This window comes from Chiloscyllium plagiosum, chromosome 3 (assembly GCF_004010195.1).
Source record: "Chiloscyllium plagiosum isolate BGI_BamShark_2017 chromosome 3, ASM401019v2, whole genome shotgun sequence".
Lineage (NCBI taxonomy): Eukaryota > Metazoa > Chordata > Chondrichthyes > Orectolobiformes > Hemiscylliidae > Chiloscyllium > Chiloscyllium plagiosum.
In genome coordinates, this window is record NC_057712.1 from 66,259,675 (window position 1) to 66,285,335 (window position 25,661).

A 25,661-nucleotide genomic window follows, 5' to 3' on the forward strand; every position below is an offset into this window, starting at 1 on the left:
GGGGGGGGGGGGGGGGGCGGTGGAGGGGGAGAGAGAGAGGGTACACTGGTACATTCTTATGGAAACATTTTGATTTTTTGCTGTCATTATATGGTTTATATTCTACTTGCAGCAGTTTTGAAACAACAACTTTATTGTTTGCCTGTTGGCTATTAAAGACAAATTTAGTTAAAGCTATGTGGTTTGTGCATAATCTATAATACAAATCAGTTGTATGCTTGTGTGAATTTTACTGCTGAATCCCTGTTTCTGTAACTGGCCAATCATTACTGTAACAACCTGTTGAGAATTGGCAAAGCTGAAACGTTTTAAACCTGTTCTTCAAAAAAAAAGCAGGTGACTTTTGTTCATGAGCTTTCATTTACAAGTAACAAAATAGTAGCGATCATAGAGTGGGTTAGTTCTCACTGTCTTGGACAGGTAATGTTAAAGTCTAAATAATCCTAATGGATCATGGGTCTACTCTTGCTAGAGAGAGATGATTGGAGGTGGTTTAAGCTGAGGGGAATTCACTTCTCAGATGAAGGGACAGGTTGAGAAAGAAAGTCCTTCATGGTAACCTCAGCTGGTATGGGAATAGAACCCAGAGTGTTAGCTTTATTGTATTTTCAAAACAACCATTCAGTCAGTTAATTGACTTTCCCAGCGCTATCTATGATAGAAGTCACAGCAAAGCCTGATTCCACGCACTTCCAGAAGAGCCCCTGTGTGGTGTTTAGGAATGGAATCCTTGGCTGAATTTATCATGTCACCTCCCTGGCACCAAATGTAGGATTGTTTAGATTAACAGCTTTCCAACAACTCCACATACTGAGATTAATCACAGATTCTGATTAGGAGGTGCCTTGCATAAGGCTTGTTACAAAGTTCAGGTGTTGGATAAAGGAAAGAATAAGACAGTGGTTTTTGATTGGCATGAGAAAGTGATATTGTCCAGAGGGTGATGCTGGTTTAAAACTTTTTCACCAAAGCTTTGCCAATGGTCACGGAGAAGCAGGTTGGCAAACTGAGGAGGAATGTAAAACAGTTTAGGAGGAGTATGTTCAAAGAAGAGGTGTATTGATGCCATGACATGCTCATTTTGGAATTGTGTATGGTGATGTATTTTGAAGTAAAAGTTAGGAGTAGAATTGTAAACTCAAGAAAAAGGGCATTTAATTCAGCTGCGCATCAAGATGTTGAAATATTGTACAACCTGACAGCGACTATGACAGTAGATAAAACCAAAGCAATACAAGGGCAGATACCAGAGGTGAAAATTTTAGAATTTAACCCTCCCAACACATAGTTGCATCAATGATGCCTAAATCTCTATTATTAGTTTCAATTGCAGTCAATACCACTAAGATGTGGAAGAGAACAGCAAAGGTGTTGTGCAAGTTGAACATCTTTTAGCTGTGTTGCCTCCATAAAATCATGGTTATCACATGGGGAGACAATTTGGATGAAGAAGAACTGCAGAAGACATTGTGATGGAGCGATGACTCTCACCCCCCAGAAACTGGTAGGACATGTTCTAACTCGTGGATGTGGTGCCAGAGTGGCAGTTGAATGGACAACATCCGATGGGATAAGAAGCCTTGACTGGCAAAACACCTGACAAAGTGCATTTCAGGAGGATCTTCAAGATGAAGATACCAACTGAGCTGGTGCAAAAAGTTGCAATGGAATGGGGCCCACTTAGAAGTATTGTTGCCTTTGTTGTGTACAGGCCCAAAGAAATTAAGTTGTTGTTAATGAGAGTTGAGGATACTGCCTGTGGTGGTGGTTGCTGTTATTGAAAAAACCTTGTCAAACTTTGAGCATGTGCAATATTGCTCAAATGGGATAGCTGCAAGTATGAGAGCCTAGAGCTATGAGAAAATAGAAAGATAGTTTCCGTTTAACAGCAGAAGTCTAAGAAGGCGTTAAAAATATTTGTAGTGCATGTAGAGTATGGGAAAACTCTATTTCAGCCTTCAGTGTTCCTAGCCAAAAGCTAACTGTGTTTTATTCTCTCTCAACCTTGCTTGCCACCCAACTCCCATCTCCCATCTCCACCTCCCCCACTCCCCCCAAAACAAAAGCACAAAGCACCTATTAGAAAATACACATTAACCGAGAAAATTTCTCATCTCTGGATGAAAGCAAGTCTTTAATCACCTTTCCAGAGAACCGAGCATCTTTCCCTTTGTGGGATGATCATAGTCCCCCCTTCTTGTCCTAGCCTGTGGAATGTAGGATACCTGCCCATGTTTTGCAGCCCTTCCCAACCAGATTCCTCCCTGTCCTCCAACCAAGGCAATGTGTAATTCTGATTGGCTGACTGAGACATCAGCAATTCCCCCTCTGCACCGTTACCATAACAGGCAGGAGCAGAGGTTGGCCATTCAGCATATTGAGTTTGCTATGCCATTCAATGAGGTCATGGCTCACCTGATAATCCTTAACGTCACTTTCCTGCCCCCCAACCCTCACCCCACACATCTCTTGATTCCCTTACTGATTAAAAATCTGGCTATCTCAGCCTTGAATGTACTAATGACCCAGCCTCCATGGCTCTCTGTGGTAACAAATTTGACAGGTTCACTACCCTTGAAAGTAATCTCTCCTCACCTCTGTCTTAAATGTGCAATTGCATAATTTGGGAGTATGTCCTCTGGTCTTAGATTCTTCTCACAAGGGTAAACTATCTTTCTGCATCTACCCTGTCAAGTCTGCTAAGAACCTTGTATGTTTCAATGAGGTTGTGATGATCTTCTATGTTTTAATGTGACCAGACCCAACCTACTCAACCTGTCTTCACAAAAAAGTACTTCCATTCAGCTTCTGCCGGTTCTCACTTTCTCCTTCCATTCCTGGTGTCAACCCAGTGAACCTTCTTTGGACTGCCTCCGATGCCAGTATACCTTCCTTAAGGGACACAAAGCTGTTCATGGTATTTCAGTTGTCTTAATGTGTGCCTTGTATAGTTTTAGCAAAACCTCCCTAATTTTATTCTCCTTTCCATATGTCTTTGCCATTTCCTGCTGAACGTGGATGCTGGTTTTTGAATCTTAGGTAAGGAGTCCCAAATATCTCTTGTTCCTATCGCTTACTGTAATCGATCTTCATTTCAATAATATTCAGCTCCTCTGCTCTTCCTGTCAAAGTGTGCAATTTTGCACATTGTATTCCATCTGCCAAATATTTGCCCACTCCCTCACCTGTGCTTTTTTTTTTCAGTCAGCAGACTGTGTCATTCTTGCCACTTGCCTTCCCACCATTTTTTTTGTTATCTGCAACTTGATTTTAGTACATTAACTTTCCTCAACCAAATCATTATGTGCTGGTACAATTGTTTGGCTAGGCAGAAAGAAAAATGTCCGATCATGCCTGGAGAGTAAATGCTTGTGCCTCCTGGTCAGATGAAACTCTGGGTTTCCAATACTTGCTGATAAAAAGTTTTTTAGGTATGTTCGTTGTCCACATTACCTAACTGTGCCTCACACATTCCAAGTAGCCTTTTGGAGAGCTAATGTATGTACAGTGGATGGAACGACTTTCTACATATTCCCTTAAGACTTTCTCCTACTTGTTTCTTTTATTGCTTTCAGAAACCGTGTGATGAAAATATCTAGGCACTTAACTATTATCTGGATGTGCAGGAATGGGTGCTCTTGGAGAATCAGGAATGTTGGGTGACAGTTAACAAAACCCAACATTGCTGTGTTTGCATTTCAGAAAACTGTCTACACATTACCATGTAGGAATTGAAACTTGGGGAGAACTGGTGCAGAGTAGAACTTTTTGAAACCTTAGGCTAGCAGGAAAATTAACTATACTGTAAATACATTTGTGATTCACATTTAAAATAGTGATAAAACGTTAATGTTTCTACATTTCACTGTGGTCAAAATCTGCTGGAAACATGTTTAACTTCAAGCACTTCATATTCACAAATGGAGATTATTTTTATTCCATCCTTCTGAGGAAATAATACGATTGAACATTGCATTTGTTATTTTGCATTGTCTGTGTGGTTTTATTCAGCTTCCAGTTTTTGGTAGAGGAGTGATTAAATACATCAAGAAAGTACTCCTCAGTACCCCACTTCCTTAATCCGCTATTAACTGATGTTTCGACTAACATGTGTTACATAACACATTCCCCAAATTTACCTAAGAGCATTCCTGCATTTAAAAGCCTCCAGAAAAATCATCTCCTTGGTTGTGCTTTCAATACAGTTACTTTTTTTCATTTACAAAATTGAATTGGGGATGAAAAATTGAGTGCCTTAAACAAAGGCATTGACAAGACTATGTATAAAGTGTTGGCTAAATTGGACTGGGAAAATAGATTAAAAATGTCAAGGTGTAGAAATGGTAGACATTTAAGGAGATACGTATTTGGTGAAAGATAAGAACTACTCCCATAGTGAGTGAGAAAGAAGGATGGCTAACTAAGGAAGTTAAAAATAGTATCAAGTGAATAGGAAGGGTTTGGAGGGATGTGGGCCGGGTACTGGCAAGGTGGGACTAGATTGGGTTGGGATATCTGGTCAGCATGGGCAGGTTGGACCGAAGGGTTGGTTTCCATGCTGTACATCTCTATGACTCTGACTAGAAATGAAAGAACTAATTTACAATGCTGCAAAGATGAATGATAGCTCAGAGGATTGAGAATGTGTAAGAAACCAGCAAAGAATAACATAAGAACCAAACTTGAAGTATGAATAGCCAGCAAGTAATATAAAAACAGACAGAAAAGTTTCTATTAAAAGGAAGAATGTTATTGAAGTGAGCATTGGCCCATTTGAGGGCAAACCTGGAGAATTAATTATGAGGACATAAAGAAATGTCAGAGTGTTTGAACCAATATTTTGTATTCCTAACAGAAGGTATAAAAATCATCCCGATAACAGTAGAAAATGGGTCAAAAATGAGAGAAAAACTTGGAACACCCACGAATGGAAATACACTGGCTAACGCCTGCTGCGGTGTCCTTATCGATCTCGAGGAACAGCACCTCCTCTTTTATTTAGGAATGTTACAGCTCCAGGACTCAGTAATTTCAGTCTGTAAACTCTCTTCCCAATTTTGATAATGTTGTTTTGCCATGGTCTTGAACTTGTTCTTCATACTTTTTGCTTTCAGACAGAGCTGTTCATTATTGGCCCGTTCACACTTTAGATCAATGTTGTGTTTTTCTACTGCAGCTGTTATCATTCCCTTTGCATTTTTATGCCTTTACTTGTCACAATAACTAATACCTCTGTGCATTCAGCTCTGCTTCTCTCAGACCTTCCCTGTTATTCTCTCACCATCTCCCCGCATTCAATGATATAGAAAGTTCCACCTACTTTCACTTCAAAAGAAGTGCCATATTTTGACTGAGTCGACCCTGATGCTGCACAAATACTGCCTGATCTGCTGAGTATGCAGCTCTTTGTTTTAATTGCTTTTTTGTACTGCTCGAGTGGGCCAGGGCAGAAACCTGAGACTGTGTTAGCTACCTTCCAACTCTGGAGTTTACTGGCATGATATCCTTGACTTTTGAAGTATATGCTCAAACATGATCCTCAATGATTTCCGAAGCTTTCTTTGTTTTCTTTTTCTGTTGCCAATTCTGTGGGTTTTTTTATTCATTTGCGCTATGGGTAATAGCTAACACGTTGTACATTGATCTGTTTTGTTTGGTATTGAAGCTAATAATAAATGTTTTGAGTACTCCGTCCTGTGTGTCAATTGAAAATTCAAGTTTTATATGTCTATCGTATTAAACAGCTGTTGAATACATACGAGTGACTTTAGCCTTTAAAACAATTGCAGCACTTGCAAGCATTAAACTTTGTCTCATGGAACAATTATATCATTGTCTGTGTTGGTGTAAAGTGGTTTTGAGGCCCAGTCGACACTGTGTGTCAACATTGCTATATAAAATGGCATGAATGAATTTGCAGAAATTGAATTGGGTAAGTGATGGAACTTGAGGTCACTGCACATGAGCTTAAGTTACAAACAGGTCATTAGGATGTCTGGAATTTTCTGAAATATGTTTTAGAACTATTTACTGTGAGTGAAATATTTACTATTTTCATGTTCTTCAACCTTAGTTTAAACATTGGATTTTGCTAAGTGGAACTTTATCTGTGTTAGAACAACCCAACAGAACATGGATTCACTCCAGTTTTCTAATGCTTGCAGTTTAACTGTACCCAAAGCATTTTGATTCTCATATGCAAGTTTTGCAAATTTTTGTTCAGGCTTGTGTTCATTTCAGCAGTACAATGAAGATGCTGACTTCTTGAAACCACATCATTATTTCACTTGTTTTGCTGAATCTAAGCAGAATGTATGAATCAAGTCTCAAAGTTTTTATAATACATATTACATGACTTTTTGGAACAGCATTTGCAGAAGCCCTCCATTCCGTTACTTTTGTTTCTGCTTGCTGTTCTTTTTTCCATTTAAAGGCGACCGGTGCACGGCTATGACGAATACCTTTTTAGCGGGTTAGATTTTATTTTATTTATTATTGTCACATGTACCAAGGTACAGTAAAAAGTATTGTTTTGCTTGCTAACCGGACAAACCATACCTTACATAAGTACATCAACATAGAACCAAACACAGAATATAGTGTTTAAATCAACAGAGAAGGTGCAGAGAAAGTTGAACTCTAATGTGAGAGATCCGTTCATAAGTTTGATAACAGTGGGGAAGAAGCTGTTCTTAATCTGTTGGTATGTGTTTTCAAATGTTTGTATCTTCTGACTGATGGAAGAGGGTGGATGAGAGTATAACTGGGGTAGGAAGGGTCTTTGGTTATGTTGGCTGCTTTCCCAATGCAGCGGGAAATGTAGATAGAGTCAATGGAAGCAAGGCTGGTTTTTGCGATTGACTAAACTATGTTCACAACTCTTGGCAATTTCTTGCGAATTTGGGCAGAGCAGTTGCAATACCGAGCTAGGTTGTGTCCGGATAGGCTGCCTTTTATGGTGCATCTACAAACATTGGTTTAGAGTCATTATGGACAGGCTGAATTTCCTTAGCCATCTGAGGAAGTAGAGACTTTGGTGTGCCTTCTTGACTGTAGCGTCGATGTGAATGGACCAGGATAAATTTTTAGTGATTTTTACTCCTAGGCGCTTGAAGCTCTCTACCATCTCCATCTCAATATCATTGGTACAGATAGGTGTGTCTTCCACTTCACTTCCTGAAGTCAGTGACCAGCTCCTTCATTTTGCTGACATTGAGGGAGAGATTGTTGTCTTTATACCAGGCCACTAAGCTGTCTATCTCCTTCCTATACTCTGTCTCATTGTTTGAGATTTGACCCACTACTGTGGTGTCAGCAGCAAATTTGTAAATGGTGTTAGAGCTGAATTTGGCCACATAAAGGGTGATGGGATGGGATTAACTGCTACTATGCTCCTGATGGGCAAGGCTCAGAGAAAGCAACACCAATTCAGAAAGTAATTTCTGGGATTTGTAAAGCAGAACTAAATTTATCTGTTTTCTCAGTTTTCTTTGATGTTACAGACCTGAGGTGAGGGACATTAGAGAGTTAAAGGATTGTCAGCCAGGTTTGATTTTTTTTTTCATGCCGAGAGAGATTCTAGAAGCCTAATGTCTACAAACTTGGGTTTCTATTTATTCTGAAAATGTGTTGCTGGAAAAGCGCAGCAGATCAGGCAGCATCCAAATCCCTCGAACTCAGCACCACCTTCCTAACCTGCAATCTTCTTCCTGACCTCCCTGCCCCCACTTTCCAACTCCCCTCCCCCAAGTCCCTCCTCCCTACCTTTTATCTTAGCCTGCTGGACACACTTTCCTCATTCCTGAAGAAAGGCTCATGCCCGAAACATCGGTTCTCCTGCTCCTTGGATGCTGCCTGACCTGCTGCGCTTTTCCAGCACCTGCAGTCCTCACTTTCTCCTTTCTATTTATTCTGTTCAATTTGATTTATTTACACTTGTAACAGAAATATAGACTTGCACAAAAATGATTTACTGGAATGCTGGATTTGTGAAATCCTTGTTGAAAACACCAATGTCAATCTCATGAGCTCTGCCACCTCGAGGTAAAAGGAAGGTAGCAGATGGGAAATCCATCACATTTAAGTCTGATATGGTCCTGACTTGGGTGCCTTGCTATTTTATCGTGTCACTGAGCATGTTTTCCAAATTTAGATTTCCTCCTATGATATCCTTGTATTTGTTTTTCTTGCTGTCTCCTCCATTTTATGTTTTGAGGCCCCATCAATAGTGTGTCAACATTTCTGTGTAAAATGGAAAGAGTGAATTTGCAGCAATTGAATCAGGTAAGGACCTAAGGGGCAACTTTTTCACGCAGAGGGTGGTGCATGTATGGAATGAGCTGCCAGAGGAAGTGATGGAGGCTGATACAATTACAATATTTAAAAGGCATCTGGATGGGTATATGAATAGGAAGGGTTTAGAGGAACATGGGCCAAGTGCTGGAAGATGAGACTAGATTAGATTAGGATATCTGATTGGCATGAACGAGTTGGACCGAAGGGTTTCTTTCTGTGCTGTACGTCTCTATGGCTCTAAATGGTGGAACTCGAGATCATTCCACTTGAGCATAAATAAAATTGCAACCAACCTGTATCAAGAACAGTGCAGATCATTCTAGCGCGCCAAATGTTAATCATTCAAACTGGTTTTGCTGGTGAATGATTGATTGGGTCTACATGTTTATCTAAAACATAAGTAGTTTAGGTGCACGGTTAAGAGAATGCTAATGTTTTATTTCTGAAAGTCATGATTTTTGGTTCTTGAAGCATCATGTTATTCTTGTTTGGTATAACACAACTGAATTGCCGCTCCACTTTATTGTTTAAGATTTTAAACACCTATCCTACTATTAGGTAATTTTTGTTATGATAAGGTTGTTCCTGTTCATGACGGGAAATAAGTGGAGTATCTGATTTGAACTTAACTGAACCACTAACCTACTAGAATCTAATCTCTTAGTGCATCTTTATACACAAAGGTATTTTATGAAAAGCTGATAAAATGTTTTGTTTCCAAAATGTAATACAGATAGCATTGGTATGTGTCTTGGGCTGTGGAGGATCAGTGTTGGTTTCAAATGATCTGTTAATTTTTAAGGCTTTTACAAGCTGTTCTATTTGGGGTTGATACTAAGATTAATAGTTCTACTTGTAGCTGTCTAATCTCCCTTTTTTCAGTTTCAACGTAGGATTTAATTTTTTAATAATAGGAGAAGCAAATGGTGACATTAATTTCCAGCCTCCATTATTGATAGAGAACTCTATTTCCCTGCTCCCACAGTACTATTTGACAAATATGAGTTATGTCTGACATCGTGGCTAACATTTATTGTAAAGTAGGTGGTCTACTCATTTATCATACTGCTGTTGTTGAACCTTGCTGTGCTGAAATTGGTTGCTGCATTTCTGGGATGAAAGCCAAAGCCCTGCTCACCAGTGCAGTACCCCCATCTGTCATCCCCTTGAGGAAACTATGCAAAATGTAAAGGTGGCAGACATGAGGATCTTGGTCAGCAAAAGAAAATTGTTGGTGGGACATTTGCTAGAAGCTCATCTCATGATCGTATTCAACTGCAGAATTTTGAACGGTCTAATTCAGCCTCTCACTTGTCAGGGAGACAGACAGCTCAGAATTGGGATCACATGAACATAGTCCCCAGTACTGAACAATAAAGAGGTATTGGAGATTGGTGTAGTTTACGTTAAAGGCTTCAGAGAGGAGTGGAGAGACTTGTGTACTACGGTCGTCATCAGAAAGAATACAATTTATAACCTCCTTTTGAGGCCATTTTAGTCTGCTGCCAGAAGTGAAACCTGACTGAAGAAGTTTAGATTTGTTGCTGTGAGTAATATGGGTATAAATTTCAGAATTTACATATTCAAGGACTTTGGAAATAGGAGGAAGATTGTTGATGGACTAAAAGTTTACATGATCATCGTTCTTCTGAGGGTGTAACAGTAGTGCTTCTGTAATGAAAAGATCATTTTTGTCTGCCATTTCCAGAGTGCTTCTGCCACCACCAAACCTATCTTTCTGTCTCTTTTTAACATTCTGAAGGGATATAAAGTCTCTTGCACTGGTCCACACCTCAATCATCCATTTCCGATAACCTATTTCTAGACTAGTGCAAGAGACTTTATATCTGCACTTTAGATTCGTGTATGTGGAAAACATGGAAATAGATTTGAGAGAGAGTACATTTGAGGACTTTGAAAGAGAAGGGAGATTGTTAATGCTGATCATTTGCTAGGTCGCAACCTTTCTGAGGGTGCAACCATGGTGTTTTGAAATGGAAACACAACCATTTACAATGTCAACAAATATTTGGAACCACGATCAGAGTTTGGCTGGTTAGTGACAAACTTTTCAAGTGAAAGGGGGACCTGTCTAATGATTGGATTGGAGAGGACATAAAGGAAGATGAGACTGCAATTAGAGAACAGATTGACAGCTTGAGTGTTGAGAAGGATGGAGTTAAAGAGGCTTTGTATCATTTCTTAGATGTGAAATAATAATGTAAGATATTTCATTTCTGTGGAGCAATGTTGATAGCTAGAACAGCAGCAGAGTTCTTGAGCAGTACCGTTTATTGGAAATATTTTGGGGGTACCAGTCTAATTGTGATTGATTTTTGGCACTAAATGTCATTTGTGGATAAATGACTGGAGTGTCATGTCCTGACAAGCTAGCCAAGGAGGTTTAACAATATATCAGTATATTTACAGACTTTGAGTTTTACCTAGTTGATTAAAGCAAAGCAATGCAATGCATTCCTTATGGACAAACTGTTTGGCATTTGCAAATGCCAATCTGAAGTATTCAAAGCAAAGTTGCTGAATTCAGTTTCTAACATACATTAATTTTAAATGTCTGTTTGCTTATGTCTGGAAAGAAATTTAACTATTGTCAAGGTTTTGAAAAAAAACATGGAGTTTCAAATCTTATCTTCCACATTCATAAAATGCTCCATTTAATTTATACACATACTTTTGAGCGTAACTACTCCAGTGCAATAATAGTGGCAGTGACTATGAAGGGAATTAATTTAGAATAAAAGAGCTCTGCTTGTCCATGTAATGACTTCGCACTCGTACTCTTCTGGGTCCTATAATTGCAAACAGAATCATAATGGCATAATGCACATTATTGCAGTTGTTACAATCTATGATGAAATACATGTTTTTTGACTTAAGTACACATTCTCTTGATAGTCTTTTCAACCTTGGAGGTTTTGGGTAGCCTTCAATCCTGCTTTGTTAATTCTTAGCATCAGTGTTTTGTTCCACTTCTTTTGTGATGCTTGTCTTCACTTTACTATATTGTATATAAGAGAAGTAGAACAAAGAATTCTGCATCTTTTATCGTTTCAACAATGAATAGTAAAATAGGAAACTGTGAAGTGTCTTTTCTGAAAAGACATTTAAGTTTGGGCTTGGAAGGGACAAGAAGAGGAACACCGTTTCAAGTAGGACTGACTTTAAAATTGAGAGAGAGAATTTGGAGTATGCTGTTTACTAATTTCAAGGACAATGGCCAGAGTCACTTTAACAGTTTCTAATTTGTTGGCCTGAACAACCTTTACTAAACATGGACTTCAATCCATGTGCACCTCCAAACTCAGAATGGACTGAGAACTTTCCATTTCCACTGTGAGCTGTCACATTACGCTGTTGTGATCTACTGCTGGTTGATCATCTTTACACATTGAACAGTTGCTTCTTTAACAGCATTCACTTTGCTTTTACCCATACTTGCCTTTAAAGGGATACAAGCCTCCCAGTCCTACTTTGGTCTTCTCTGTCACCTCTTTTTAAAGTTCAGCACCAACAATGGTACTTCTCAAGCTCTGAGTTGGAGAATTTATTTGATTTTGTTTCCATGTTCAAACTTGCCTCAGCATTGCATCATCCATCTCCAGCTCATCATTTTCCTTCCCTGACTTCTCAGCCTAACAGTTCTGCGAAATGAAGATGATCAGCTAACATTCGCTTTAACCAGTGGACACCTGCAGATAGCTTGACTTCACCATCTCTGTGTGTTTCCTGTAAAGATGCCATTCCACTATTCTGTTTCCTCCATCTCGCTATCTTCTGATTAATCTTCCTTGTTCATCAACTAAGGATTACCTTCTCCCTACTGCCCAGCTTCATTGGATGACAAGGCTCTCAATGGTGTCTTCCACATCGCTTGCTTCTGCTGTCAACTATCCTTGCCCTTTCAGAGCCATAATCAGCTTTCCCTATCTTCAAACTTCCAATATTGAACAAATGATTTTTCCACTATTTCCAACATGATGCCATCCACCAAATACATTTTCTCTCCTCCCTTTTAATATTCCAAAAAGACTATTCTCTCTGGTCCATTCTTCAGTCAATGCCAACATTCCCTTTCCTACAGTACTAAGACAAGTGCAAGAAATTCTACATCTACAATTGCATCGTTTTTCAACACTTGAACTTCATGCACTCCGAAGTGAAAGAGCAATAAAGTTGTCCTACTTTCTGTTTAGTGTACTAAATTTTGATCTGTACATTATGGACATCAAGCATTGGTTGACTGCTTTGTGGAACTTCTCTCTTTAGCATCATAAGCACATTCCTGACTCCCTGTCTTCTGTCATTTCAATTCTTCATCTTAGTCAGATGCCAACTGCTTCCATGTTCCACTGAAATGTAACGCAAGCTTGAGGACGCATGCCTCCTGTTTAACTGGACTCTTCATAGTCGAAAAGTGTGGTGCTGGAAAAGCACAGCAGCTCAGCCAGCATCTGAGGAGCAGGAGAGGGCAGGAGCCCTTTATCTTGAATCTGGATCTGCAGTCTTCACTTTCTCTTGGATTTTTCATAACCTTTTGGATTGAAGTATTCAACAATTTTAAATCATGACTTCTGCCCCTATTTAGTTTGTTTTCTTGTTTTGTTTAATGCTAGTTTCTTTCTTAATTCCTTATTCAGACAGCTGTTGACATAATGGCGATAAAACAGACTGATTGATAACTACCCTGAGGAGATGTGCATTAGAAAAGAAGGTGGTTTATTTCAGTGTCAAGCAAACACGTAATTGCATTTATCAGTAGAATTAATGTCTTAGTGAGTGTGACTACTATTGTTCCGAGGCAATATTATTAGACCCCAACCGAGAGATGTTAATTGAGGAGCAGTATAGCATGAAAATTAAAACCGATACCACAGGACACTGTAATTGCTCATTGATTAACTGGGCATTCAAAGTATTTGTGTACATCACAATACCAAAGGCAAATGCAGAGATTGCTGGGCAAACTCAGCAAATCTGGCAGCATTTGTGGAGAAATGAACAGAGTTAACATTTCAAATCCAGTATGATTGTTCTTAACTAGAGACCCATATGAAAATCTTAGTTGGGTAACCTATAGTCCCCAAGGAGACTGCTATCTTTTTAAAAATAGATATGAATTTTCCAGTGACCAGCCTACACTTGGATGAGATTTCACATTTTAAGACTTTTATTGTAATGAACAAACTAAAATCGGCATGACCAGACATCACTGAGTAAACAAATGATTCACTAAATTATTGAAAAGAGGTGTTCTGCATCAATTAAATAACCCATCCAAAAACACATGAGCTTTTAAACTTTACATCACACTCTCAGCAAACATAAAGTCTTTTTTACTGTGATTCCACAGTTGTGCCCACTTTCACATTAGGAAGAGTCTTCTAGTGTCCTTGTTTGAACAAAAATCCCTTCTCTCAATCTCTTTGGTTTTGTCACATTAGCTTCCAGCAGCCATGCAACCTCTGGCAACTCCTTGGCTTTAAAATTGCCACAGGTCCCTTCTCTCCTCTCAGTGCATCTATTCTCAAAAGCATTCTCGTGGGATTCACATGAAAACAGTTTCTCCCTCTCCTTGGCAAAGCAGCCACTGTTTTCAGTTGTCCTCTCAAGGTCTCTGACAGATTCAGAATCTGTGTCCAACAAGACCAGCTGTCTGTCAGTGTCCATGTCTGAAAACTGGCACTCAAGTTTCCTCAAATTTTTAATCTCTGTCCCCATGGCAACTGAATTACATAGGCTTCTCTCAGCCAAATTTCCCCACCTTCCATTCCAGAGCGTAGTTTTACCTCCAGTTTATAGAAGGCAATTTAATGAGAACCGCTTCATAAAATTCTGATTTATAACAAATGGTATATTGATCCAGTACATCATTTGGTATACTGTTTTCATTATTAATCAATAATCATGATTATTCCATCAAGCAAATTGTAGATATGGGCCTTTTCTGTTGTGGTTATTTTTGTTAGTCCTGTATGTTGGTGCAAAAATGTTTTGAGATCATAATCAACCCTTTGGAATTAGTTTGCACATCTGGTTACAATTATTCTGTAACATTTGGTCTCTGTTTCAATTTAGTTTCTATACATACTAGACTAAAATTTTGCATTTCCTATTTTGGTTAAGGGAAAACTCTTAGTTTTCGGTTATCACTTAAATGTTTCAAAGTTCTCCTGTGGTACTATTGCAGCAGGGAGAAAGAATTGTGATTTATCCACATTATAATCACACCCCTGACGATTATATATGTACTTGAATTCTTAATCTGAACTTTAGCAATTTTTAAATTCACTCAGCCAGGATTTATTGCCCATCCCAAATTACCCTTGAGAAGGTAGTGCTGAGTTGACTTCTTGAACTGCTGCAGTCCATTTGCTGCAGGGAGAGAATACAGTTATGGAGGGAATTCCAAGATTTTGACCCAGTCACAGTGAAAGAACAGTGATAATTTTTTTAAGTCACATGGTGAGTAGTTTGAAGGGAAAATTTGGTATGGTGGTGTTCCCATGTATCTGCTGCCCTTATCCTTCTAGATGGAAGTAGTTGTGGATTTGCAAGGTATTGTCGAAGGATCTTTTGCAAATTTCTGCAATGCAGCTTATAGATGGCACACACTGCTGCTACTGAGCGTCAGTCATGGAGTGACTGAAAGTTGGTGGATGTGGTGTGAATCAGTGGGGCTGCTTTGACCTGGATGGTGTCAAGTTTTGAGTGTATAGTTGGAGCTGAACACATCCAGGTTTACCTTGCTCCGTGACTCAGATTTTGAAATTTATAGCATCATGTTACATTGAAAAGACTGCGACTGTTTCTCTTCAACAGGTGACTGAGATGTGAGAAGTCAACTTCTCCAGGATTGTGAAGGGATTATTTGGGGTATATGATTTAGATTACTTATGGTGTGGAAACAGGCCCTTCGGCCCAACAAGTCCACACCGACCCTCCGAAGAGCAATCCACCCAGGCCTATTCCCCTACATTTACCCCTTCACCTAACACTGCAGGCAATTTAGCATGGTCAATTCACCTAACCTGCACGTTTTTGGACTGTGGGAGGAAATCGGAGCACCCGGAGGAAACCCACGCAGACACTGGGAGAACGTGCAAACTCCGCACAGAGATATGGTGGGGAGATATTTTTCAGTTGTGGGGATTTCGGGAAATGAGACTATAAACATGGTATAGTCATTAATAAATTTAATAAGGATCTTGGAAGAAACCAAATGACTCTGGGGATTAGAAAGTAGCACTTAGTACCATATAGGAGTAGTTGAGGTGCAAAGGATTCATTTGCTTAAGGAGAAGTTTGGTAACTGAGGGAGAAAGGAAAAGAAGGTTATGTCTGTGTAGGATTTCTTTAAAGTGGAAAGAGTATTTTGGAGTGCAGTTACCAGCATTGACCAGATGGACCAAATTGCCTCTGTTGCAAATTCTGTGTATTGCATAGAATTGCACAAAACATAATTGAATTACACAGGATTCACAGCTCAGAAACAGACTGTTTGGTCTGATTCTTGACAAAAATCTTCGACCATTCAGGTTAATTCATCGTAACCTGTATGAAATTTGTCTAACCCTATTTTTTGTTGCAAATACATCAAGCCTCCCCTTAAAGGAGTCAGTGTTGCCTTTTGCAGTCTTGCCGTGTGTCAACTGGTATGATATAAATCTCAGAATAAATTCCTCTTAACAAATATATTATGTGAAGCATAAATCCATAGTATATACACAGAAAGCATTCATACCAGTTGAATTTTATTTTTTGTGTAACAGTGTCTTGTCTATCCATCAGAAATTAAAATTATATTTAAGAAATTAATCATAATCAGATCTGTTAAGCAAATCACGTGAAGACGTTGGGAATTTGAAATGAAAACAGGAAATTCTGGAAATCGATCAGATGACATCTGGGGTGGGGACTATGAAATTGATATGTTTAGGTGCATGCATTTCAAAATAGGGCTTAAATTACTGATGAGCAACACTTAAAAATGCTTTTATTAAAGGGGAGGGGAAACACGAGCATCTGCAGGTGTAGAATTAATCTGTGCAGTGCTTGGGGAGCAAACAGGAAATGGATAAATGGCTTGAGCAACATGAACCTGAGGCAATAGAAAACAACATTAGAGACAGGACAGTGAATAACTGAAGTGATGCGGAGAAAGCAGCAAGAATATTTGAAGACAGAAGTAAAGTGCTATCTCGTGAACTGAGAGAACATTGTAATCTGGGCATTCAGAGAGAATTTGCAAGTCTTTATTATGAAACTTCATTAGTTCTTCACAGTGATGAAGTGTTCATTTGTCTTTCAGAAATTAATAGGAAACTGAGTGCAGGGTGGAAAACAACTGATGCTTCCAGAGGCGTTATATTAGAGTGAGGGAATTGTTCTGAGTAGATGCTCTTGTATTCATTTAGGGCCATTCCTAACTGAAGAATGGGAATTAAAATGAAGATAGCTCAGAAGATATAGATCAGTCAAAGCTCAAGTTTAACAGTAAGCAATGAAAAGTTACAGATGTGGAACTTGAAGTGGTTGGGCAAATGCGATATTTAAAGGATGAAATAGCAAAGGACAAAGTTGAAGTGAGCTGGTGTGCCCAATCTTTTCAGAGCAATAATAAAGCCAATAGAATGTTCAATTGCATGACCAAAGATAGCGTCAAGCTGTGACAAATCTGGTCAGTGTATTTTTGCACTCTGCACCATTCAAATTGTTGCACAAGAACAGGCATCAAAGAACTCAAGGCAGAGAGTCAAACCTCAACTCTAGACGCTAAGGTTTGTATGTCAGTACTGGATAAAATTGGCCATCTCAAGTAACGATCGTTTTTAGGAGAGGATCTTCTATTTTATACTACGATAAAAGACATCTTATGTTGAAGCTTTTCATTTTGCAGTCATCAGGACTGTTCACAAAAATTCAAGAGGCAAGCCAATGTTTGTAATGCATGGGAGGAGTGTGCTAATTGGTTGGCAGGTGGATTAGGGTAGAGGCATTATCTAGGAGAATTAATGTTGATTGACAGTTAACAGCCAGGCTTTGTTTGATTATTTTTTGTAAAAAATAAAACTAGGCAGGTTTACTCTGCTTGGAGTACTGTCTTAAGAAATGAACTGGTGAATGGTTGTTATATGTTTTGATGAATTGAAACTGGTGTAGTGTGTATACATGTTCTTTCTGTCTGTAGAGACTTGTGTATTAATAGAGCCCACTTGTCAAGCAGTCTGCCTCTTCCACTCATACAGAATGAACGTTAATTTTTTTTCCCCTTGAATTTGTATCCTTGCAAAAATATCCTGATTAGTGCAAGATGAAAAGCTTTCATCAAGGTTTTTTTCTGCAGCTTTACTCAAATTCTGTACGACCAAACAGTTGTCTTCTATTTGGTAATTTTATGAATGGAAAAGCTGAGTAGTATTATTACTATAAAGTGACAGTGGGATCAGGGCACATGGTTTCTACCTGATTTCAAGGCAAAGAATGCTATTAGGATATACAGTATCACATAGAGTGACAACTAGTTGGATTTAACTGCAGAGAATGTTTATAGACATCATTGAAGGGAATTGTTGAATCTTGCTGTGTGAATGAATGAATTCTCTTATGAATGGAAAGGTTAATGGATGAGAAGCAGTTAGATGTATCAAGTCAAGTATCAAGATCAACCCATAAGACTTGTAGAAAACTTCTAAATGGAAAATGTAAGATGAACCAGACATTTCTTTGATCTATTACTCCTTTAGCAATTTATTTTATCTCTCGTTTTGGTCACAGGAGGCTGCACTTTCGATGATGGCCTAGAACCGTGTGGATATTGGCAAGATCAGGAAGATGACTTTGATTGGAGGCATGTCAGAACTGAAGATATGTTGCATTTGCAGCATAATGTGCCACAAGGTGAGAAAAGGGCAATTTGTTAACTATTTTGGGGCTTTGCTATTGATTTGTTAGACTCTGTTTCAATTTTATGTAACCGAGAACTCTCAAAAAAAAAAGGCCTGAATTTTCAATGTTAATGCCATGTTGGCAGATGATGACAAGATGCCTGAACCTGAATAAGTAGGTTTATTGCTGGGAATTTATATTTAATGAAAATCATTTGTCAGGTTTTAACCTGATATGACAGAAATTGGTTCAAAGAAATATTGTCGGGCATTAATGTGTTGAACAGCTTTTTGAGGAAGCATTTAAGCAGGCAATAAAGGAAGATTAGATACTGCCAATAGTTTTGGTTGTAGTTCTAAAGTCATACTAAATAACACCAATTTTCTTTGCAATATATTGTCAAGAGAAGATTGAAAAACAGGCTTCACTTTATGGAGCTATTGCCGAGTTTAAGTAACTCAGTTGATGGATTGCAAATCATTGGAAAACTATTGCTAAAATGACCTTGTCATCCTTTCTTTTGTGAACATCTGAATTGACTCTGTGTCGAGTGGGTAAAGAAACTAAATGGAATTTTAGTTTCAATTATGGGACATTTTACAATGAACATAATTAATCTTTCAGTAGTGAGAAGGTTATCTTGATTTAAATGAACTTATACAATTGCCAAAGTGATGTTTAGCACCTTGTGATGTGACCTACAACATTAATTTTTAAAAATTGATTCACCCAAAAGAAAGATTTAAATAGTTGAATTTCAGGGCACCCTGTGTAAATGTTAAGGTGATAGGAGAACCTTGAGGGCTGATACTTCATGACAGTAATCAGTGTCCTGATCATGGACTTTTCAAATGTGTTCACTTGCATGAACTTATTGACGGTAGTTAATCTAATTTAATTTTCATTTTAAACCATGATGACGTTCTCATACATTTTTGGGTGGGGGTGGTGGTGCGGAGGGAGAGATCGAAGTTTACACTGGGACTCATTGTCAGCATTTTTGCTTCTCGTCAAAATAATCAAAATGGAAGAGACCTAGAGTTGTAGGTACATAGCTCTTTGAAAGTGGAGCCGCATGTAGACATGGTGGTGAAGAAGGCGTTTGGCATGCTTGCCTTCATTGGTCCTTGCATTGCGTATAGGAGTTGAGGAGTCATGTTGTGGCTGTACTGGACATTGCTGAGGCCACTTTTGGAGTACTGCATTCAATTCTAGTCTGCCTACCATTGGAAAGATGTTGTTAAACTTGAAAGGGTTCATAAAAGATTTACAGGGATGCTACTGGGGTTGGAAGGTTTGAGCTAAAGGGCGAGGCTGAATGGGCTGGGGCTATTTCCCTGAAGCATCAGAGGCTGGGGAGTGATCTTATAGAGGTTTATAAAGTCATGAAGGGCATGGAATAGCCAAGGTCTTTTCCTCAAGGTAGGGCAGTCCAAGACAAGAGGGTATAGATTTAAGATGAGATGAGAGAGATTTAAAAGGTACCTGAAGGGCAACATTTTCATGCAGAGAGTGGTGTGTGTATGGAATGTGCTGGCAGGAGGAAGTGGTGGAGGCTGGTATAATCACAACATGTAAAAGGCATCTGGATGGGTATATGAATAGCAAAGATTTAGAGGGATATGGGCCAAATGCTGGTAAATGGGATTTGATCAATTTAGGATATCTGGTCGGCGTGAATGAGTTGAATCAAGGGGTCTATTTCTGTGCTGTATAACTTCAACTCTGACACTCCAAGAGTTGATTGCACACTGTGAGCTGTGACTTCATTGCAGTACTGAGAAAGGACTGGATAGTCAAAGCTGTTATTGAGCTGAGATGCCAAATTCTTGCGTACCCTCAGATGGGAGCAGTGTCAATCCCCTAATGATGTCATTAGCAATTGATAGACCATGAATGATGGAAAGTAAGGAGATTTGGATACATGCATCAAAACCACAGGTACAAAAATTAATTAAGAGGGTGATTGCAAAGATGGTCTTTTTGGTTAGGAAGCAAAAGTGGGGAAATGTTTTATTCTACATAACCTTGGTCCACAGTCTGTCTTGAGTGATCAGTTTGGGACACTAAACATAAATTGTCTGACTGCCACTTTGGTATCCAGTATGGGATGAGTACAAGTTTCCTTCAGTTAAGTACTGAAAAAGGTTAGAAGTGTTCAGTCCCTGTCACAGTTTATTTCTTGGCCAAGCCCACCATTCCTCTAATTTGATGCCATTCCTTTCCCTAGCAAGTTTTAGGGGCGGAATCAGGAGGTTTGTGTTTGACAGTAATATATGCTGCTGATGACATCTGCATGATTACTTTTTGATTAACTATACCTGACTAATGTGAATATTACTCTCTCTCGAGATGAGACAGATCCTATTTATTACATACTGGAAATAGGAAACTACATTGACAAGTTAGGCGTAATCCTGAAGACTACCAGAAGCTGGAGATGACTTGTCTGTGTCAGTCAAGGCCTGAATAATTTTAAGAATGACAAATGGTTACGACTGAAAATATATTGCTGGAAAAGTGCAGCAGGTCAGGCAGCATCCAAGGAGCAGGAGAATCGACGTTTCGGGCATGAGCCCTTCTTCAGGAATGAGGAGAGAGTGCCAAGCAGGCTAAGATAAAAGGTAGGGAGGAGGGACTTGGGGGAGGTGTGTCCTGCTAGTCAAGGATCATTGCTGTGGTGTCAATAATTTACATGAGTTTGATCAAGGAACTGACATGAATGTAGCCACAGATCCAAGAACAGATAGGAAACCAAGTTATGAGGACACTACAGAGTTTTCTACAAGCTGTAGATAGGTTACATGGATGGGCCAGAATGTGGAAAAATGCGCATTTGTCCATTTTGGTTGGGAGGAGAGAAAAACAGAATATTAATTTTGATGGAGAGTGTGCAGAATGTTGTAGTACAGAGGTATCTTTGTGTTTTTGATGAAATGACTGTGGCACTGCCAAGGCCAGCCTTGTTATCCATCTCTACGTGTCCTTGAACTTGATAGTTTGCTAGCACAATTCAGAGGGCAGTCAAGAATCTGCTGTCACAAGCAGGTCAGGTCTGATAAGGACAGCAGATTTCCTTCCCGACAGGAATAGCAATGTATTTCCAAGTCACTGTGGTATGGGTCTTGGAGGGGAGCTTCCAGGTGGTAGTATTCCTATTTATCTGCTGCCCTTGTCTTTTCTAAATGATAGTGGTCATGATTTTGGAAGGTGTGTCCAAAGTGTTTTGGTGAATTCTGCGGTTTAACTTGTAGGTGGTACACACCGCTGCTGCAGTGTGAGGGTTTGTGTTGGAAGGAGTGAACATCTGGGGATGTATTAATTTTCTAGTGGATTGCTTTGCTCTGGATGCTGTCAAGCTTTTTAAGTATTATCGGAGCTACTATCATCCAAGGAAAATGGGAAATATTCCATCACACTCCTTATTGTTTCCTTGTAGATGGCAAATAGGCTTTGGGAAGTCAGGACATGAGTTACTTGCCTCAGTATTCCTTGCCTCTGAACTACTCTTGTAGCTAGTGTATTTGTATGGCTAGTCCAGTTCAGCAACTGCTCAAAGGTAAGCCTCCAAGATGTTGATAGCAGGATTTTCAGAGATGGGAATGGGTGATGTTTAGAATTTTGCTTGTTGAGATAGTCGTTACTTTTACTTGGGTGGTGCAAGTGTTACTTGCCACTTTTCAGTCCTAATCTGGATACTGTCCAGATCCTGCTATGTTTGGGCATTGACAGTTTCAGTATCTTAAGAGTCAGGAATGATGTTGAGCATTATGCAGTAATCAATGAACACCCACACTTCGGAACTTATAATAGATGGAAGGTCATTGAAGCAGCTGACGATGGTCAAGCCAAGGACACTACCCTAAGGACTTCCAGCAGAGACGTCCTGGAGCTGAGATCACTGACTGTGAACAACCACAACTATTTTCCTGTGTGTTAGTTATGACTCCAACCAGTGGAGGAGTTTCCTTTTGATTTCCCTTATTCTAGTATTGCTCGGGCTCCTTGATGCCATGTTCTGTCTTGATGATAAGGGCTAGAACTCTCTACTCACCTCTGGAATTCAGCTCTGATGCAAAGCTGTAATGAAATCAGGAACTGAGTGGTCCTGGCGAAACCAAAACTGTGCTTTGCTGAGCTGGTGCTGCTTGATACTGCTGTTTATGACACCTTCCATTACTTTACTGATGATCAAGTGTTGACTGATGGGACAATAATTGGCCAGTTTGGATTGTCCTGTGTTTTGTCTACAGCACTTAACTGGGCAATTTTTCACATTATTGTGTAGACACCAGTGTTGTAGCTGTGCAGGAACAGCTTGGCTTGAGACACAGCCAAGTTTTAGAGCACAAGTCTTCAGTACTATTGCCAGAATGTTGTCAGGGCCCATAGCCTTTGCAGTATTCACTTCTTTCAGCCATTTCTTGATATCAAAAGGAGGGATTGAATTGGCTTAATTAATATCGGGACCTCTGGAGGTGGCAGGGATGGATCATTCACTTGGCATTTCTGGCTGAAGATTGCGATGACAGCTTTATCTTTAGCATTGATGTGCTGATCTCCACCATTATTGATGGGGATATTTGTGGAGATGCTCCACTGAGTTGTTTGACTGTTCACCACAATTAATGACTGGATGTGGCTGGACAGCAGATATTCCTTGTGATTCATTCATTTTAGAAGTCTTTACCCAATCTATCACTTACTTTTTCTGCTGTTTGGTACCCGAATACTCCAGCGGTGTCGCTCCAGCTTGATGCCTTGTTTTTAATTATGCCTGGTGGTACTGATCCTGGCATGCCCTCTTCAATGAACCATGATTGGCCCTCGGCTTGATGGTACTTCTGGAGTTGGTAATTTGCCAGACTATCAGTTTGCAGGTTGTGTTTGAGTGCCAATGGATCCCACTTAGCAAGGCTCTGGTGCCACCCACCCGGTTGCGGGGTACTCTCAATGTGAAGATAGATTTTGTCTTAACAAAGATTGCTCTGGTAGTCAGACTGTAATGAGCAGAAATATCTATTGGTTCCCTCTTATTGGTTCCATTACCACCTGCTGCAGACACAGTCTAACAGCTATGTTCTTTAAGACTCCATCAGGTACTGTTGAGCTACTCTTGGTGACCAACATTGAAGTCTGCCTCCCAGAGTATATTCTTTGCCTTTGCTGCACTCATTGCCTTTTCCTGGTGGTACTTAACAGTGAGGAGTCTTTATTCATCAGACAAGCATTGGAGGGTATGAGGTAATCAGCAAGGAGGTTTCCTTGCCCATGTTTAACCCGATGTGACGAGATTCATGGAGTCTGGATTTAATCTTGCAAGCTTCCAGGTTAACTGAATGTATCAGGCTTTCTAGGCAATTTAAGAACATTGTTAAGAATCCATCACATTGTCAGTCTGGAGTCCCATGTAGGTCAGTCCCAGGTGAGCACGGCAAGATTCTTTCCTGAAAGGCTATTTGTGAACCAAATGATTTTTAACAACAAACGCCAGTGGTTTCTTGATTAACATTTGACTTTCAGTTCCAGGTTTGGTACGTTATTTTATCCTACCTGCCATGATGGGATTCAAACCCAGGTGCCCAGAATAGTCCAGTACAATAACACTAAGTCATTGCCTCTGCCTTTTATGAAGGCAGGTTTTATGAGTAGGTTGAGCCCGTATTCGTTGAAGTTTGGAAAAATGAGAGATGATTGCTTTGCAACATGTAAGATTGAGAGTGTGTATGAAAAGATGTTCTACTTTGTGGGCACATATGTTCTACTTGGGGCACAGTTTCTGTATAAGGTAGAGAAACATAAGGTAGTGATCACTCTTCTTTTTCTCAGTTAATGTTGGGTATTTGCTGTCCGAGAGAGCAGTTGGAGGCTGGGTCTTCTACATCTGACAAACAATCTCACATATTCGAAGGGAGTGGAGGGAAGCAAAGGAGCAGAAAAATGCGGGTGAAGCCATACACAGATTAGCCATGATCTTATTGATTGACAGAACAGGCTTGAGAAGCCTAACTGCCTATTTCTTCTCATCCGACTGATCTCCCATTTCTCATTGAAATGTTCTCATTTAAAATTCTGCTTCCACAGCTCTTGTTACTGACCACCCTGTGCTCTCTTCTGTATAAACATTGCCTCATTTTTAACATTGTTCATCTTATTTTCAAATCCCTCCCAAAGCTTTACCCCACTATTTCTTGGGAACTTTCTGAACCTGACAACCCTCCACATATAATATTTGTGCTCTTCTAATTCTTACCTTTTGTGCAGTCCTGAATTTAATCATCCTGGCTTTGACTTTAGCTACTGTCCTTAATCTCCTCCAACCCTCTCCTTTTGACTAAACACAACCTGTGGTAATATCCTCTGGTGCTTTGTGTGTCAAATGAGTTCAACTTTTGCCTTGGTGTGTTTTAATATGTAAAAAGATGTTATATCGTTCTCGAGGATAGGACTCTTGTGGGGCAGTGGCAGTGTCCCCAACACTAGGCAAGAAGGTCTGGGTTCAAGTCCCACCTGCTCTGAAGGTGTCTCAAAAAAATGTCTGAATAGATTTGTTTAAAATAATTTTGTTTTTTGGTATCAGGCCATGGAGGCTGTGGATTGTGGGTTAAGTAGGTTTTAAAATTAAGGCTGATCATTAAGCTATGTATTCAGTTTGCATATGCTTCTCTGGAATAGGTTGAATAGTGATTTAATTTAGATATTCCCATTGGAGAGACTAAATAAGAGCCATAGAACAGAAGATTGAACAAATAATTAATGAAATAAAAGGGAAGGACCCACTACTGAAATTGAGTTAAGTTCTCTGTACAGCCAAGCGAATAGGATATATAATAAAATGAGAACTGGAGGCAATAACATGTTGCAAGGAACTGGTATCATAAGGATTACTAAGGCATTGCTTGTGAATTGTCAGGGCTGGAAGTGAAATATTGTGGAATATCGATATTGAGAAAAGCTAGAGAAGGGAAAAAGGTAAGGTGAACCAGTTGTATTCAGATAATGGCATAGACTGAAAGGTAACGTAACCACCAGTCAGACAAAAATTAAATTAATATGAATAGAAGCACAAGATAATAAAGGATCAAAGGTAGCAGTGAGGTGGGCTGGAGACTAAACTTAACAGAGATGGAGAAAACAGATGCAATAATTTAAGGTCGAGAGTTAAAAAGGGCATAAAATAGTTGAGGATTTTAAATTATGTTGAAATTAATTATCTTAATATTAATTCATAAAGGTGATAAAGGAATGGAGTTGCAAGAATATGTATATGATTCTTTACTCAGTGTGAAAGAGACCCGACAAGGAAGGATTCACTCTTGGAGATATTTTCTAATCAAACTGTTTAGAGGTATTATTACACACCTCTGGAGCAGGTGGGACTTGAACCCAGGCCTTTTGGCTCACAAATAGGGATATTACACTGCACCATGAGGTCCGTTCAGAAACCAGAGCAGAAGAGA

The 25,661-nt window shown here is 39.5% G+C and overlaps 1 protein-coding gene across 10 annotated transcripts in view; it reads left to right on the forward strand.

The window, feature by feature from the left end:
* The window catches only part of ptprk (protein tyrosine phosphatase receptor type K), a 588,682-nt gene that overhangs the window by 79,463 nt on the left and 483,558 nt on the right, over positions 1–25,661 (forward strand). For all 10 annotated transcript variants that reach the window (XM_043683654.1, XM_043683667.1, XM_043683662.1 and 7 more), the window contains exon 2: positions 18,091–18,213. In XM_043683654.1, the coding sequence (XP_043539589.1) occupies positions 18,091–18,213 (123 nt within the window). The remainder of the gene's footprint in view (positions 1–18,090; positions 18,214–25,661) is intronic.